General features: G+C 35.6%; 1 protein-coding gene across 1 annotated transcript; it reads right to left on the minus strand.

The window, feature by feature from the left end:
• Nucleotides 1–1,837: 1,837 nt before the first annotated feature.
• On the minus strand, nucleotides 1,838–19,460 carry adad1 (adenosine deaminase domain containing 1 (testis-specific)). Its single transcript, XM_039655101.2, has 12 exons — nucleotides 19,328–19,460; nucleotides 18,383–18,540; nucleotides 16,695–16,829; nucleotides 16,431–16,598; nucleotides 14,473–14,547; nucleotides 14,181–14,306; nucleotides 10,427–10,550; nucleotides 9,066–9,236; nucleotides 7,539–7,771; nucleotides 4,358–4,592; nucleotides 3,848–3,980; nucleotides 1,838–2,255 (listed from the first exon to the last, which is right to left on the minus strand). Exons 2-12 carry the CDS (start codon nucleotides 18,531–18,533, stop codon nucleotides 2,142–2,144), a joined length of 1,665 nt encoding a protein of 554 aa, XP_039511035.2. The 5' UTR covers nucleotides 18,534–18,540; nucleotides 19,328–19,460; the 3' UTR covers nucleotides 1,838–2,141.

Consider the following 19,460-nt stretch of genomic DNA (forward strand, 5'->3'; position numbering starts at 1 on the left):
GCATTGTCTGTAAAGCTTCTTTGAAACAATGTGTATTGTGAAAACTGCGATACAAATGAATGTGAGTGCAATGCATGACCTGTTTACATAAAGGCTCTAGCGTTGTGCATCTTCATATTATATTATTATATAATGCAGACTGTACTATCAAGTTTATCCTGAATGGACTTTTTGGTGGATAAAGGTAAGAATAAAAAGATGTCTTCACACCACAATCATCCCTGTTCGACACTTTTCCCCTCAAAAGCTGAAACACAGCTTCTCTGTGACTGACACATAAATATGAGGCACGTGATTGGCTGTCGGCTGGATCTAGTCATAAAACTCTAACACTGCATCATTCACTAAACAGGGGTGTGTGTTTCCAGTTATTGATGTCAGATATCCAAGGTTTCATTTTAACCTGATAAGGTCATTTTTAGCTCTGAAAGTTGTTTTCAGAATACAGTGGGGGTGGAGGAGGGACATCATGGAAAAATTGATTCCTTCATAATTATGATTCGTTTTTTATTATTAATATTATGGTGGACCCTGGCCACAAATCCTCCCACTCTTTACAGAAGGTTTGTAAAGATCTATATTTTGAGGGAGCTGCACCCAAAAGACAGATGCTGCGTCCATTATCGCATACTTATTCTACATAAACTTCAAACTTCAACTGTCAATCATCCCCGTAAACTGCCGTCAATCATCCTGTCACCTTAAACTGACCTGTCAATCATCTTGTCACCGTAAACTGCCCTGTCAATCATCCTCGTAAACTGCCCTGTCAATCATCCTCGTAAACTGACCTGTCAATCATCCTCGTAAACTGCCCTGTCAATCATCCTCGTAAACTGACCTGTCAATCATCCTCGTAAACTGACCTGTCAATCATCCTCGTAAACTGACCTGTCAATCATCCTCGTAAACTGCCCTGTCAATCATCCTCGTAAACTGCCCTGTCAATCATCCTCGTAAACTGACCTGTCAATCATCCTCGTAAACTGCCCTGTCAATCATCCTTGTAAACTGCCCTGTCAATCATTCTCGTAAACTGACCTGTCAATCATCCTGTCACCGTAAACTGACCTGTCAATCATCTTGTCACCGTAAACTGACCTGTCAATCATTCTCGTAAACTGCCCTGTCAATCATCCTTGTAAACTGCCCTGTCAATCATCCTCATAAAATGTCCTGTCAATCATCTTGTTACTCTAAACTGCCCTGTCAATCATCCTGTCACCATAAACTGCCCTGTCAATCATCCTCGTAAACTGCCCTGTCAATCATCCTCGTAAACTGCCCTGTCAATCATCCTCGTAAACTGCCCTGTCAATCATCCTCGTAAACTGCCCTGTCAATCATCCTCGTAAACTGACCTGTCAATCATCCTGTCACCATAAACTGCCCTGTCAATCATCCTGTCACCATATGTTTTTTTTTTCCTCAGTAAAACCGAATATGTTCATCAGTGGTTGTGTGCATTTTATTTTGTGATTTATTTATTTATATGTATTGGTACATCCGTGCCACGAGATGTTTTAAAAGTGGTGGGGACAATATCAACCCTGGCAAAATGTGGTGGGGACATGTCCCACCCGCAAAATACACATATAGAGAAGTTTTATTAACTTGATTAAAGGGGTGAAGAACTGACAAATCAAATTTTCCTTGAGCTTTTGACATCATCATATTCAGAGGTCATCATATTCAGTGCGAGACGCCCATAAAAACCAGTTGATGGATGATTGCATATGCTGGCATGAGACATCTGCAACACGATTTTGATATTGTAAAACTATAAAAACAATTCTTTAATAATAATAAAAAAATCCAGCACTATTCAGTCAGCAAATAAATGTCCAAACAATCTTTTATTTTCATTTACCTCGGAAACAAACAGAACATCCCCTTTTGTTACAATGTTGCACTATTATCTGCCTTGAACTGTTTTCTGTATTTTATATCTTTGCACTTGTGTAAATAAACTTCAAATCCAGTATGTTTGCCCAGTCCAATAACAAATGTGCATCTGTAAGTGCCTCTTGATGCATCGTCATACAACAGATTTGAACAAAACCAAATATGCAAACCACAAAGCATGCAATTTAAACATATGTATACACGATATTGCAGTTATGGCATCTGTAGGTGGGTTCTCACAGAGAGAAATGGTCGCTGATCGGCGGTTTCTCCACCCACTGGCCGTAGCCCTTCCTTTCCAGGTAAGACTTCAACACACTCTTTGCTTCCTGGTACGGCTTTGCCATCATCTTGACGTTCAATAAAGAACGAGATGATCAATCAATATTAAAGCAGCAGCCATTAAGAATAAGCTGGACAACTAATACTAATAATAAGTGACTTGATATTTTGTCAGTAATTGGATGCAAAAAAAATACAATTGGTTTCCAGGGTGTTGCTAGGGTGTTATAGTCGTTTCAAGCTGGCTTTATATTAATGTAGGACTGTACGATTAATCCAAATATGTCACAATACCAAAATTAGGATACTCTACTAGAATATATTGACGCCAATACCACAGCAAAAATGTAAAATAACAGCAAAAGTAATTGGGTGGACGATATGATTAAAATCACGACATCTAAAAATAGTTATTTTTGCTATTTTATTTTATCTCGGACTTCAAAAATAAGAACAAAGAGGCAAATTATAAACATTAGGAGAAATTCAGTATAACTGTGCATTCACACCAGACGCGAATAGCGCATCTAGTTATACGCCGCTTGAACACTTTGAATACATTCGTGCGTCAAGAGCGAAATTGACACGAGTAAAAAAAAAAAAAAGTTTGAAGCAAAATTTACGCACGTCACGCGCGGCAGAATCAAAACGTTTTGATGATAAATTAGAGCCAGCCTCCAAAAGTTATTAACCTGTCCTGTGATTTTTTTCTCTCACGTCCAGACACGAACTTATGCACATGTATGTTGGTTGTCTTTGCATTATAATAATATTTCATATAATCTAGATATGGAATAAATAGCATTCAATACAAAATTAACGTGTCTTATATATTGAAATCAAGTTTTATGTGGTAAAATATTTGCTTTGTTGTGCATTAGAAACACACCAGGCATTTAGTCATATAACAAAATAATTTATTGAAGCATACAGATACTTCACCACGTGACAGCAGCAAGCAGCAGGCTCCTGATTGGTTAACGCGGCACGAATTGACGGCAAAGTGAAGATTTTTAAACTCGGGTGGCAGGCGCGAATTAGCGTCAAACGCCTGAATGCACAAATAGCACTAACTGAATCATTCGCGCGAATCCGCAGGATTTTTTACGCACGTAACGCATCGTTGCATGGACTTAACATTGAAATCACTCGCCCCTGACAGGCTTTTCGCGTCCGGTGTGAACGCACCACAAGAAAGTGTAGTTTTAAACCTCTCACACTGTATTTCTCTTAATGTTTGTAAGAAATACTAAACTGTTCATGGCTTACCACGCTTAAATCTTTGTTACCATCAAGCACTCCCCGTTTACTCATGTTTCTTTATTGTTGTAAAGTGTCAATATCTTAAAGGCTAATGGCTAATGCAGCGCTAGGCTAATGCAACGCTAGGCTAATGCAGTGCTAGGCTAATGCAGTGCTAGGCTAATGCAGTGCTAGGCTAATGCAACGCTAAGCTAATGCAACGCTAGGCTAATGCAACGCTAGGCTAATGCAACGCTAGGCTAATGCAACGCTAGGCTAATGCAGTGCTAAGCTAATGCAGTGCTAGGCTAATGCAACGCTAGGCTAATGCAGCGTTAGGCTAATGCAGTGCTAGGCTAATGCAGCGCTAGGCTAATGCAGTGCTATAGCTGAATGTAAATTAGAAAGAGTGCAGTACCTTGGCCTCCCTGTACGTGACAGCGGTGAGCAGCTCCTCTCTCTGGGCTTCTTTAGCTACCAAATTAAACCGACTCAGCATCGCTGCCTTGCAAAGACGGCTGGCCAAGGCCGGACTGCTCTTAAACGGAGAGCTGGAATAAACACACAGATATTGATATGATTTTTATTAGGCCTATGGGATGTGAATCTTTTTTAGGCAACTCAAGATTCCATTCGATTCTGATTCTGGGACTTGATGAGTTTTGTGCATCTAATAATGCATTGCAAATGGCATAAATAATGACTTCAATGAGCATTTAGAACATTTAGACTAAAACAAGAACTATTTTTGGGGGTTGGGGTCAGTGAAAATGGAATGAATGAAATCAGTGAATCGAAAATCAAATCAGATTGAGATCTTGTGAATTGGAATCGAATCGGGACATCTGAATCAATACCGAGCCCTAATGAGAATAACCAATAAGAAGCATAAAACATCTGGATGCATTAAAGTCATCATGACACTCACTCTTCCGTTGACTTTCCCTCCAGAGCGCTGACCATCTCCATCATGAGGTCTCCTTGGCTCCAGTTAAGGCTAAGGGACTTCTGGGTAGGGTGTGTGTCTGGAGGCATGGCCGAGGGCACCAGGCTGATGTGTGGCCGGTAGACGCAGTAGTACAAGGGAAGTGCTGAGGTGATGCCATCAACACGCTGGTTCACGGCCATCTCTATCCCACGAGTGTCACTGCAGCTGCCGTCACCTGAGCATATCAAGGATACCAACTGCATTAACAGCACCTGGACTAATGGTTTTTATTTATTTTAAACATATCACGATACTGAACTCACAATACGATATTATTGCAATACTCTAAGTAAAAGGTTAACAAATTTATTGACTGTTTCCTGACTAGATATATCTAAAATAAATGTAGGCCACTTTATACTGGTAACATAGGACATTTTGCATTATTAGGAACCACAACTATTCCCCCATTGCATTATGCTTTTTCACGTGTTTATCTTTCTTTACTCTGTGATGTTGTTGCTTGAGCTTTAAAAAAACTCAGAAAGGTTACAAAGTCCCTCCAGCGTGAGTTCTCCTCTATATCAGTTCCCGGTTTCCCTCAAACGCCTCCATTTTAGTCATGAGTTTTCTTCTGGGAACGAACACGTCACAGCATTCCCTAATTTACCGTAAAGTGGCAGCTGTCAACAGAATGAAATGAGAAATCCAGATTCCCTTGATCTTATAAATTATATATACTTGACCTTTCCTGAGTATGTATGCGTTTTTAACCTAAACCACAAAATAGTCCATCTATGAAGGATGTAGCCTATATAATTTATATTTATGTATTATATAAATTATATATATACATGAAAATATTTCTTAAATATATACATGCATGTGTGTGTATTTATATAAATATATATAAAATAATTATACACAGTACACCCACATATATTATTTAAACACAAAATTTTATTTTGGATGCGATTAATCACGATTAATTGGTTGACAGCCCTAATTTAAATAAATAAAAACGAAATTTAAATAAATAAAAACAAAACTTAAATAAAACATAGCAACGAAATTTAAATAAATAAAACAAAACGAAATTTAAATTAATAAAAACCAAATGTAATAATAATAATAAAATAATAATAAAAAATTATAAATAATAATAATAATAATAAAAAACGAATAATAAATACTCCAGTTCGAGGAACACTTTTAGTAGTCCAAGAAGCAGCAAATATATTTATTAAGTAGCTTTAACGAAGCTATATGTTAAGTATTATATTTCACCAGATTTTATAGTGTAAATCATATTCAAGCGCGAATAAAAACCGTTTCGATTGGGATGCCGGGTGTCCAAAAAAAATAAATAATAATAATAATATCCGAATGTCATATTTTCAAATCGAATACAAACCCACCGAACGAATATTCTGGTAGTAGACATATAATGCAGTCAGATCAATTTTTTGACCATCTCAATGTGGTCCTGTTCAGTATCGCAACTTTACTTCTTAAAATGTAAACACACACTTTGCTGTTGTACTGTACACATAATGTAAACTGAATTATGAAAAGATTGTATTAATGGGTGCTATGGTGTGCATACATTTACTAATTATATGGACTCATTTGGTTATTTGGTGTCCTTTTGGAGTCTGCAAGTGTCCTTTTTTCGGAAAAACGCTGAAATGAAAATCACCATTCTGATGCTGGATATAGAAAATGATGACAAAGAACGTGCTAAAAAAAGATAAGTCATGAGATTTAGTCATGAGTTTTCTTCTGGGAACGAACACGTATTAGTATTCCCTAATATACCGTAAACTGGCAGCTGTCAACAGAAGAGGCTTTAAAGAGGTCATGAAATGAGAAATCCAAATTCCCTCGATCTTATAACATATAAGAGGTCATAGTACTAGAAAAAAAACATTTTATTACACTATTCACTATTGCCATCATTACAGATAGTTTGAGCTTTATGTTCAGTAAATTTTCATTCAACCACTAATTGAGAGGACTGAAATGAGGCACATCAGGACAGAAATCTAATAACCCCAGGCCTATCGCGAAAATAAATATATCGACTTGCACAATGCACATGACCTCGATATTTTTGGGTGAGGCTATATATTCCCCATTATGTTCACATTTTGCAATCTTGTCGGCTCTCTGTGTCAGAGGTGAAAGCAGGGCTCTTTTTTATTCACAGATCGACAGATGAAAAGCATTAGTGTTTTCTTGACAACTACAGACAGTTTGGAAGAATAAATACAAATTAAAAGCCCCAATCCACTGTTCCGGTACATATATAGACCTCACAGAGCGAAATGGTGGACGCTAACAGCTAGTGTCGTTTCCCACGGGACGCGGCAGTCGCGAATGTGTTTCATTCATTTTCACAGACAATGTGTTTTACATTGTTTTTCTATGTAAATGGACTCAAGTTAAAAGAAATAAGATTTGTAAATAAAATAAAAAACAAATACATATCTGTAGAACGTAAACCTGTGCATTTGCAGGTGTTTTTTTCAAGGTTTTTTTTTTCATACAGGATATTTATTTTTTCACAGCATTTTCAGTATACAATTATTGACAATAATATTGTTCATTGCAATTATTTCTGGGACAATATATTGGCCCACAAAGAAGTTATTGTGACAGGCCTAAACAACCTATTATTACTAATTATTATAAATAGCCTACCTATTTTTAATAATAAATAAATAATAATAAAATAAATATATATTACTATATAATTTAAATTTAATATAAGCATTTTATTTCAGTATTTGTTCAGCATATTTATTTTACATAATTATTAAATTAGAAATACAAAACTAAAATTGACTTATATGGAAAAGATCGTTTAAATTTTAATATTGAAAATTGTTAACTGTAAAAAAAAAGCAGTGTAATCAGTAATCACTAAGAATAATATATTTTAAGACAAGTATAGTGTTAATTTTACATAAAGAACTGAGTGAAAATGACATAGCAGCCAACTGTATACAGCGAAGCAGATTTCAATCGTTCATCACTGTCAAAATAAAAGTCCTACTTCCGACACATTGGCCGAACAGAAAAACATACCGCCTGATGCGATAATTAAAAAATGGCCTTGGCTATTTATCAGTCGACCCCTAGCCTGGATTGTTCGTCGTTGGGCTTTACTCTTACTTACCAATGAAGATGCTGCTCACGTAGACCGGCTCAATGAAGTGGCTCAGTAGCGCCCCCTGGAAGCCCAACACCTGCCACTGCATGATCTTATCGGTGTCGGACATACTGACGACATGCGAGCCCATCTGCTCGTACGAGCTGGAGAACTTGGAGAAGACCTTCCCTTCCACCACCACATGAAGGCCGATCTGATTATTCACCTCCCATGCAGAGATGGACAGAGGATTGAGGCGGCTAGAAAACAACAACTGTGATTTAGTTGAACAATTTCGTACAATTTGCAGTTTGTATACCTGATTTTTTTATACTATATATCTTCAAGATAAATGCCACAATGTGTGTATGCACAAATGAGGAATGAATAAAGCTCACGCTCGACCAATTAACAAGAAAAACGTTCGATTTTAACCCTATAAAGCCCGTTTCATATTTGATTTGAACATTTCTTAGGCCTGTAAATGATCTATAAAGCTATAAATCCTGTTGCACAAAATCTACTACATGCTTTTTTATTGTTTTTTTTTTTATTGTACTAACTTCTACCTTCAGCTCATGGTTCACGTGTCTTTTTACTGTAAAAACTCACTTTTATATTGTTAGTAATAGCATTTACTGGATTACTTGATTATCCATACATTTATTTCTAGAAATGTTATATGTAAATGTGAGTATCCAAATATGATCATCAGGTTTATTTGCTCAACTCTCGACCATCATTGTATCGCATTATGTTAAAAAACTAGAGATTTGATCATAAAACTAAACATTTAAATATCATCTTACCAAGATATTATTGTCAGATATAGAGTGACGACTGATTTTAATATGCATTTTATTGGAGTATCTGCTATTCTGTTATAAAGATGCACTTACATTACAAGCATCAGAATTTCACCCTACCTTTTGGCAAATATAAATATCAGCATCTGCACCAAATTGCGTATCTTTTCTCAGTTTGTGCCTCTGAATAAAATTGAGCTGTTTTTTCCTCCTCGAGTTTGAGCTCCACTATATCAAATGAGCCATAAAAGCCTGATGAATCAAATATATTACTGAACGAAAAACAAATGTGCAATCTTTTTCTTTTAGATTTTGGCTTTACAGGGTTAAAGAAGAGAAGGATACTGGGGCACCATCAGACCTGACTCTCTTCATTTACAGGTTAAACTCGAAAATTAGAATATCGTGCAAAATATATGTCAGCAATTCAGCTTAAAAGGTGAAACTAATATATTATATAGACTCATTACATGCAGAGTGAGATATTTCAAGCCTCTATTTGTTATAATTTTGATGATTATGGGAAAACCTTTTCACAATATTCTAATTTTGAATTTGGGGTTCATAAACTGTAATCCACAATCATCAAAATTACAACAAATAAAGGCTTGAAATATCTCACTCTGCATGTAATGAGTCTATATAATATATTAGTTTCACCTTTAAAGTTGAATTACTGACATACAGAGTGAACGTTGCATCATCTCTCTTTTAAAGTCTATATAGATGTGTGTGTGTGTGTGTGTACAGTTGAGAAGGTATCTGTGCGGCTCCTTTGGGCAGTTGGCTCAGGTACAGGTGTAGAGTAATGTGATTTTTGAAGCTGAGGAGCTTCGTGTTCGGGTCCTGCTGAAAGACGGACTTCTCCTCCAGAGCACTGTTCTTACTGAAGAACAGCAACAGATTCCTATACAGAAACCTATGGCACATTCAAAACACATTGTAAATTCCAATCATCTGTGCTTTTAATCAACAACAGACTACACTGTAAAAAAATAATGTTGGTTTAACTTAAAAAAATAAGTAAAAATAAGTTCATTGAAATGGAAAAATTGAGTTAATACAATGAAGGAGACTGATTTAATCATCAGAAACTCCAAATATTATGTTATCTGAACTACATCAGTTATCTAAGTTGATTTGACAAAAGAAAAAATGTTGTGATTACAAATCATGAAAATATTTTTTTTACAGTGTAATTAATGATAATTTGGCTATATCAAATGTCAGTAAAGGAGTCAAAATGTTTGCTTGAGGTGCTCTTTGGATGGGAAAATCATATAAACTCCATGCACTTTCTTTAGAAATATTATGGCTTGGTTATCTTAAAGGAGTAGTTCACTTTTAAAAAAAAACGTTTGCTGATAATTTACTCACCCCCATGTCATCCAAGATGTCCATGTCTTTCTTTCTTCAGTCGAAAAGAAAGTTTCTCCTTTTCAAACTCGCTCATCAAAATGAACAATGAAATGGTTCATATGAACGAAATGACTCGAAAAAAGATTTGTTCATTTTGATGAACAAGTTTGAACAGGAGAGTCAGAGCAAGGCGACCATTTGTGCTTATAAAACTTAAACTTTTTTATTTATTTTTTTAAATGACCGATGGTTTCGCTAGATAAGACCCTTATTCATCGTCTGGTGTCGTTTAAAGCCCTTTGAAGCTGCACTGAAACTCTCATTTGGACCTTGAACCGTTTGGACCCCATTGAAGTCCATTATATGGAATGTTTTCATCAAAAACCTTCATTTCTTTTCGACTGAAGAAAGAAAGACGTGGACATCTTGGATGACATGGGGGTGAGTAAATTAGCAGCAAAAGTTTTTTTTTTAAAGTGAACTACTCCTTTAAACCTTTACAACACTCTGATGCGTTTTGGCATACAAGCTTTGCCAAGAAGTAAAGTTATATTTGGCTATTTTGAGTTTGGTTTACCAACAGAAGTGTTTCTTCTAGCATTTAAGCAAAAAGGTTTTTAGATCAAGAGACATGCATTTATGACTGGCAGGATAAACAAACAGCAAACCACAGCTTTCTGGACAGTGCTAGATATTCTCTGAACTGGCCTTCAAAGAGATGATTAATGTGAACATCAACGCTGAAAATACCTCATTAATGATCTCCGGGCAGTTACGACTGCGTGTGAATCATGCAGGATTCGTCCTGTCGGTGCTGGACTGGCTTTGGTATTAGAACCGCCAGTACCAAGAGCAACAACCTCACATCCTGTGGCTGCAGATGAAACATGGGACAGAATGGATTATCATTATTTAACCACAGACCGACCAGAACAGCATTTTAAAACGGGTCAGATGATACATTGCAAAACATCCATCAACAAGTGGTCGTTGCATATTTTTTTAGGGGTGAGTTATGCACCAGAGACCTCATCTATACATATATCACTATACATAGAACACTATATCAGTGTTTCTGAACTCCTGAAACGCCTCCATTGTAGTCTTGAGTTTCTTCCCGGTACGAACACGTCACAATATTCCTCATTATAATAATTAATGCGCAGAATAAAGGGGCGGGGCCTGGTTGAGTTAGTTAGTAGTGTGTTAAACTGGCGGTTATGGTAAGGGGCGGGACATTTCCCAACCACACTCGAAGCGCTCGACCAATCACAACACAATGCTTCAGCCGACCAATCAGAGCACAGTGTGCTTTTCAGAAGGAGGGGCTTCATAGAGACAGGAACTAAACCAGGGATGGCCTTTAAATATGACATCCTTATCTGGACCATTATATACCCTGATGATAAATTTGAAAACATTTGAAAGGTGAGTCATGTCTTTACTTACAGCATAGTATGTGCATGCTAATGTGAACCTTCACCAAAATGAGCAAAAAGAAACGAAAAATTGACAATGAAAGATTATCTTTTTACCGAGTTTAAGGGTACATCTATATGTTTAGTTAGATTGGGAACGCAAGCTGCAATTAAAGACTTTAATTTACAGTGCCATTACACCAATGCACACAAAGAGATGTACAGTATGAAAGATACAGCGCTGACGCCAGACTAGTTCTCACATCTCAGCTTGGTTTTTGATGAAAACATTGCAGCATTTTCTCCATATAATGGACTTCAATGGGGTCCAAACGGTTCAAGGTCCAAAAGAGAGTTTCAGTGCAGCTTCAAAGGGCTTTAAACGACACCAGACGATGAATAAGGGTCTTATCTAGCGAAACGATCGGCCATTTAAAAAATAAATACAAAAGTTTAAGTTTAATAAGCACAAATCCTCGCCTTGCTCTGTTCTGTGATGCACGATCGTGACTCTCCTGTTCGAACTCGTTCATCAAAAATGAACAAATCTTTACTCGAGTCATGACTCGAAGAGTCCTTGATCAGACCCTTATTCATCGTCTGATGTCGTTTAAAGCCCTTTGAAGCTGCACTGAACGTCTCATTTGGACCTTGAACCGTTTGGTTCCCATTGAAGTCCATTAAATGGAGAAAATCCTGGAATGATTTGGGGGTGAGTAAATTATCAGCAAAAGTGTTGATAAACGAGGTGCATAGACCAAAAGCCTGCACGCTAACAATGACAGGGAACCACCAATTGCAAGATTAAAAACCACTGCTTTACAGATAAAGCGGCAAACAATTTGGTCGCATGTGACTGGGACTCATTATATTAAGATGGCTCCAGCACTGAGTATTTTTAACTAGGTATTGAGAAAAGGTGACGTGACCGAAACGTTTGCCACTTTTCCATTAACGCAGTGGTTGTTATCTCACAATTGGTGGTTTCCCTTCATCGTTACACCACATTCAAACAAACCCATTAAAACACAGGTAGCATTCAGACAAATCTACTGTAACTGCTATTTGAGAGTGTCTCCCAATCCCCTTCCTTTTACTGTAAATCTTTTAAAAAAAAAAAAGCTTGTCAACACCCATGACCTCACAGCTTCCTTGGCCATTTTGCTTGTTAAATATCCTGTGGATGTTACGTACCTACTTCATTAAGAATCCTCCAAAATTTCCTGTTTTAGTTTGTTTGGTTTGGATAATTTCATCAAACGAATGACGGACGATTAAAGGGCCAAAGGAAATCACACCATTGTTACCTCTGGAAATTCCAATCTGCCCACACACATCTTTAAGAGCCCCCAGGATATTACACACGCAACAAACAAGCGCCATTTGTTTAAAATATCACATACGACTATGCAAATTCTAGAAATAAACAATAGACGTCTCGATTTCATTAAGCTCTAATTATATTTCATGTCAACAGTTCCCATAATGTTCTGCTGTAAGTACTATTCCCCGAAACCATCTATGAATAGGAAGTGCTTAAGAACGAGAGAAGTTCATTCTTCACATGTTTGCGCTGTCGTAATCCTGTCTGCCCCAATGACCTCCCCATGTCTGTTATCGCCATCTCTGAATTTCCCATAAGTTTTGCCACACCATGCCCTTTTCATTGGTTAACGATTGCTGGATGAGGAACTGTGCACTTTATAACGAAGGTGAATTTGTCCGAAAAGTGCGGCTCTGAAACAGTTTCTGAAAATTCTGAGAATAAAGTATAGATGTAAACCCCACAAAACCCATACATGGTCATCTAGATTGGTTTGGAGACCTAATGCAAAATGTATGTAATTATGTGAATTAGTTATGCAAAATAATGTCTGTTTCAAAACAAAAGTGTTTGATGTTGCAATCTTATAAAAAGGAGATAAAAGATTAAAAAAACGTACTGTTGATTAAAATGCGTGTAAATGAATAGGCTTGGACTTAGTGCAGATAATACCATTTTATTAATAGGCAAAATGTTTATTTTTAAAACCAAAATTTCATCAGGCTTGTGTTTAGGCCACTTTAAGAATGTTATAAGGTCTCATCTTTGTTTGGAAAAGATAATAGCAGAAAGTAAAAACAGATTGGATGAATATAATAAAAAAAAAATGGAACAATATTCTATGTGTATTATAATTATATGAAATCTTGTAGTTTTTCCTATCTTTTTCATATCATATTTATTCTTCTGTCGTAATATATTTTGTAAAAATGTGTCTTTCTTTTCTCATGTATGTTCTGGGGTATGAATGAGTTTTCTGTAGATTTTGGTCTGTAAATTGTATTTCTTATTAAATAAAGATAAAAAAAAAAGTACAGGACAATAGAGACACCAGAATAAACATACTCATGATTCTGAAGATAAAAACCGGATTATTTTAGATGAAAATAATGTTCTCTGTCACTGACTAGATATATGTAAAATAATGTAGGCCATTTTTTACAGGTAACATACGACATCTGGCATTATCAGGACACACAAATATCCCCCCATTGCATTATTATACATTATATTAGGGCTGTCAAACGATTAATCACATCCAAAATAAAAGTTTGTGTTTACATAATATATGTGGGTGCACTGTGTATAATTATAATTAAATATTTTCATGTATATACTGTATAAAGATTTATATATAATTTATATATATAAATAATTTTATATATAAATATTTTTTTTTCTTAAATATACATGCATGTGTGTGTATTTATATATACAAAATAATTATTTATAGTAGTTTTATGTAGTACTGACACTAAAACCCTTTAATATATAATTACACCACTACTATTTAAATGATAATTAATGCAGTGAAGTGTTTGATAACATTGATTAACTGTGAAATTGTTATAAAAATATTTAAAACTTTAACGCTAGGTGCGATTAATAGAGATGAATTGGTTCATTTTTTTAGCACTAATATCCAGATTCTGTGCAGGACAGATTATATGGCAACAAGGAACGTCTTAAATGTCACATGACGTATTAATACAAATCCCACAAAGAAAAACCTGTGGTCTGACATCCTGTGCGTCTGACTTACGAGAGATCATGACAAATGCAGCCACTGTTCCGCCACAGCCAGAGAATTCTGGGTAACTGTCCATTAGCTTGGTGAACATCTCCTTCACCACGCTGGGTACCTGATCCTTGATGGGGTTCTTTCTTTCTGCGTTAAACCAACCGAAATGAAATTATTAGTCAGGTTCGGAAATATTTCCGATTTCGACATGATTAGATTAGATTAGCTCTAATGTCAAAGGTTAAACATCTAAGCATTGATTATTGAACTGGGCTATTAAATACATGCAGACTGACTTTACAAATGTATTTACCAATCACAGCTCTTCCAGAATGGATTTCTTGGATTGGGGAGTCCTTCTCTCTCACTGGCAGAGGAGGAGGCCCCTCTGGAGAAAACACACAAACAAAAGAAAACATGAGTAGTGCTTGTCCATGCAATGCTTGCGAACACAAAGAAGAAAGTGCAGGTTTCATTGTGATTGTGTTCATTGCACTGCTAGGTGTTTGACTAAATGATGCAAGACTCAAGACAGGTTTATTATTAGGGTTAGTAGTTTGTTTTTAATCCCCAAACCTAACTATGAACCTTAAATAAAATAAAAAAGGAGTCAAATAATAAAATGCATCCTAGCTTGCAATCGCGATATAAAATATAGATAAGAATAAATTCCAGAACCACCCTGATGTGTGAATGTGAATTTTTTTTTTGCATTAAAAAAACAACAAATGTTACACCCCCACCTCAAACAGGAAAGAGCTTCACCACGGTTTCAGTGAATGACTATGGGGTTGTTTCGATGGGAGAGAGCGCAGCGAGGATGTTCTCTTTCATCTGGGGAAACTTTCACATTGAATTTCGAAGTTTGCATATTTACATTAAAAATGGAAGAGCTGACTAAGTGCTTGCATCGATTCTATGGAAAGTGTCAAACAGAAGGTCACACGATTTCTTCCTATTATTTGCAAGAAGAAGGCTTGCAAACCAGAGCATTAATGAAAACAAACAGTGCCAGGAACAATACCCTATTGCTAAAGTCAGCTGTTTTTAACCTTTTATGCATTTTATTTTATAAATAAATTAGGGCTGTCAAACGATTAATCGCATCCAAAATAAAAGTTTGTGTTTACATACTATATGTGGGTGCACTGTGTATAATTATTATATATATATATATATATATACACACACACACATGCTTGTATATATTTAGGAAATATTCTCATGTATATTCTGTATATAGATTTATATATAATTTATATTATATATAAATATAAATATTTTATATATAAATATTTTTTTTCTCAAATATACATGCATGTGTGTATATTTATATATATATATATATATATACAAAATAATTATACACAATGCATCCACATATATTATGTAAACACAAACTTTTATTTTGGATGCGATTAATCGCTTGACAGCCCTAAAATTAATACATACTATATGTGGGTGCACTGTGTATAATTATATATATATATATATATATATATATATATATATACACACACACACACACACACATGCTTGTATATATTTATGAAATATTCTCATGTACATTCTGTATATAGATTTATATATAATTTATATTATATATAAATATTTTATATATAAATATTTTTTTTCTTAAATATACATGCATGTATGTGTATTTATATATATATATATATATATATATATATATATATATATATAAATATATATATATATATACAAAATAATTATACACAGTGTACCCACATTATGTAAACACAAACTTTTATTTTGGATCGTGATTAATCGTTTGACAGCCCTAAAATAAATACATATTATATGTTGCTTCTCATTTATAGATAAACTATTCCTTTAAATATCTGATGACTGGCAAACAAAATAGTGATTTTAGATTGTTTTTGTTTTTTTTAAAGCAGTCTATTAGGCTCATTAAGGATGCATTTATTACAGTAAACTCAGTACTAGTTTTATTTAAAAATTTCATCATTTATTCCTGTGATGCAAAGCTGAATTATCAGTATTATTACTCCAGTCTTAAGCGTCAGATGATTCGATATAATCATTCTTATGAACTTTTAAACTTGCATTAAATCTTGCATTCCAATGTAGTGCATATTCGGTGACAGTTTAGGTCTCCATTAACTAGAAATATGGAGTGATGTCTGATGCATCTCAATCAATGATTTTTGATTCCCATTGAGTAATTTAAATTGATTCTCAATTAATAATTTGCTTTTAATAAGCATATTCAAGATATTAGATTATTACCGGAAACATCCGAGGGTATCCCATCATTCTCTAGGCTTGCTAAGAGCTCTTCAAGGGCCAGTTCAGACGCTTTGGCCCTGGCTTCTTTCTTTGTGACGCCCATTCCAGTCTTATACTGGATTCCATCAATCACAGCACAGAACGCAAAGTAAAACCCCGTCACTCCTGCTGCTCAGAAAACAAAGAAAACAAATGTTGAATGCACCTATGAACCGGACAATGCACTAAGTAAAATCTAGAGATAGAAGGAAATCTGCTGGTTACCAGTTGTAACGGTTTCTTTCAGATCCAGTTGAAACTGCAAAGTTTGAGATAGCTGGTACAACGCCGAAACCGGATGTGTATCTCCTCGCTTATATCTGTCGATCAATTCACGTGGAAGGATTTTCTGCTTGGAATCTGCAAAGGAGACAATATGATAAAATGTGATTCAATGCCCAACACAGTCCTTAAAGGGATAGTTCACTTTGAAATTAATTTTTGGTATGTTTTATCTTACCTCAAGTGCATCCAAGATGTAGGTGTCTTTGTTTCCGCAGTAGTTTCAAGTTTGATGTTTTTAGGTCAAACCGTTCTTGTCTGTCAGTCATATAATGGAGGTCTATGGTCACCACCTCAAAGAGCATGCACAGAGAAGTCCAAATCAAACATGATTTAATGACTCGTAAATGTAAGTACACACTGATGTCCTAAGACATGAAACGAGCAGTCTGTGTGAGAAAACGAACAGTTTTTATATCGTTTTACGTCTTGTGAACACAGCCACGTCCAACTGATCTGAAGTGTGTGTACGTCACACATTGTTTACACAGAGATTTTAGGAAGTGTTGCCCTTCACTGTGAAGATCTAAACATATTTAGATATACAAGAAATCGAAATGGAAGACGATTTCAATATATCAATAGACAACGTTTAATTTTTTTTCGCAACCGCGCGAGAGATCACTTCCGGCGCTTGAGCAGACCAAAGCGCCCGCGTCCTCAGATCACTTGGACGTGGCTGTGGTTACACAAGGTAAAAACGATATAAATACTGTTCGTTTTCTCACACAAACCGCTCATTTCGTGTCTTAGGCCATCAATGTGTACTCACATTTACGAGTCATTAAATCATGTTTAATTTGGACTTCTCTGTGCATGCTCTTTGAGGTGGTGACCATAGACCTTCATTATATGACTGACAGACAAGAACGGTTTGACCTAAAAATATTAAAATTGAAACTACTGCGGAAACAAAGACACCTACATCTTGGGTGCCCTCGAGGTAAGATAAACACACCAAAAATTAATTTCAAAGTGAACTATCCCTTTAAAAACACTACTATTCCAGATGACACTGTTGACGCTGGCCTGGAGTTTGGGTTCCTCGCCACTGTCGAATTTGGCTTGCTTAGTTGGGGACATTTAATATCCAGTATTATTGTTGATTTGACTGCGCTTATGCAATCAGACGAGAACAAAACCTGAACTGAATTGAGCTGAATAACGACACTATTGACTTCTGCTTCATAGCAATCATGTCATAATCGATGAATTTTGCTACATTGACACTATCAATGAACTGGATAAACATTAACTCGAGCTGAATGACACGAAAAATGCTTTAAAGTAGAATTTAAATGCGTTTAAACTTTTATGAATTTGTATCATTGATTTTGTTACTGATTCTTTTTTTACTGATGATGTTACTGATACATTGATTTTAATCTTTCTAATCTTGTCTCTGAAATAACTTTCATTATCACCAAAGGTCACGAAGGCTACGTTCACTATGGCCAATATCAGATTCAAGTGTGAACAGATCTATGTGAACTAAAATAGGATGGAAATGCTATTTCATGTTGACTTTAAAACACAAATGGAAACACAATAGAAATTAGTTTGCCTAAAAAAAAGCAATGGATAGTCTGTCCAGAAATAGAAAAGAATGAAAGAAAGAATAAATGCTTTACTGATTTTGGTGGAGGGGCTCAATGGTTGTCCAGGAAGATATTGGTTGTTGTTGTTGATGTCATTGAAAGGTGAAGCAGGTGAGATGTTTATCGATTGGCTGTGGGTCAGGCTGGAGCCTCTGGAGGATGCACCCCTCATCATCATCTTCATCTAACAGCTTTAGGGACAGAAACACAGAAAAGAAAGACCATTATGTTAGCTAGATATTAGAAAGAAAAGACCAAAAAAACGACATGCATCTCACATCAGAAATTATATTATAGATTTTTATCAAGCAGGTGCTGATGGTTTTAAGGATGGTTTTAATAAAATGATGATAATGATGATTAGCCCTTATGAAAATTAACTATTTTACTACACATAAAACAAAACAAAAACCTGATTAGTGTAGTTAAAACATGTTGACCACAAATTAACCATGGTTTTGCTACACTAAAATAGTTTAACCATAGTATTTGTAGTAAAACTGTTGTTTTACAAGTGGTAATTAATCAATCCGCCATAAAACCATGGTTGCTAATCAATAATAAATCCATGGTTTTAATAAATTGATCATGACGATAACGTGATAATCGGTTTACATGAAGGAGGAGCGCGTCACGCGTGACCCTTCACACAAATTATTTGACGACGTTTAAATTCATGTATTAGTTTGCAAACTCCGATAAAACACATTCAAACTAAACCCATATAAAGAAAGTAAAGGTTAACGTAAGTGACACCTGACAGGTTAAGGTGAATAGGTTGTTTTTTTAAACGCCGATTGAGATGCTAGTCACGATGCTAGGGCGCTAATTTAGCTGAACTAAACAATAAATACAAACTTATATTGATCGTGAATTATCATAACTGATTGATAAAGCAGCAATGTTATCGTTTTATCTTTAAAAAAACACAAAAACAGATTAATTCACGTTCACATACACATATGCCCACGCGCTTACCCTGATGGATTCGCTCACAACACAACTGAATCTGAATCTGACTGAATCTGAATCAGACCACCCAAACTAGACAGCTTCATAGTTAACGATAACTTTAGTAAATTATGGAACGCCATTTCTGCCACAAATAAGC

The sequence above is a fragment of the Pimephales promelas genome, chromosome 9 (genome assembly GCF_988280905.1).
Source record: "Pimephales promelas chromosome 9, fPimPro1.hap1.1, whole genome shotgun sequence".
Taxonomy (NCBI): Eukaryota; Metazoa; Chordata; class Actinopteri; order Cypriniformes; family Leuciscidae; genus Pimephales; species Pimephales promelas.

Excerpts from the sequence above, each read along its gene's own strand:
- adad1 (XM_039655101.2), bottom strand. The coding sequence starts at position 18,533 with ATGAAGATGATGATGAGGGGTGCATCCTCCAGAGGCTCCAGCCTGACC. Across the intron at positions 16,830-18,382 it reads GAGCCCCTCCACCAAAATCA|ATTCCAAGCAGAAAATCCTT; the intron begins GTAAAGCATTTA and ends TCTCCTTTGCAG. Across the intron at positions 4,593-7,538 it reads CGTGAGCAGCATCTTCATTG|GTGACGGCAGCTGCAGTGAC; the intron begins GTAAGTAAGAGT and ends TGATATGCTCAG.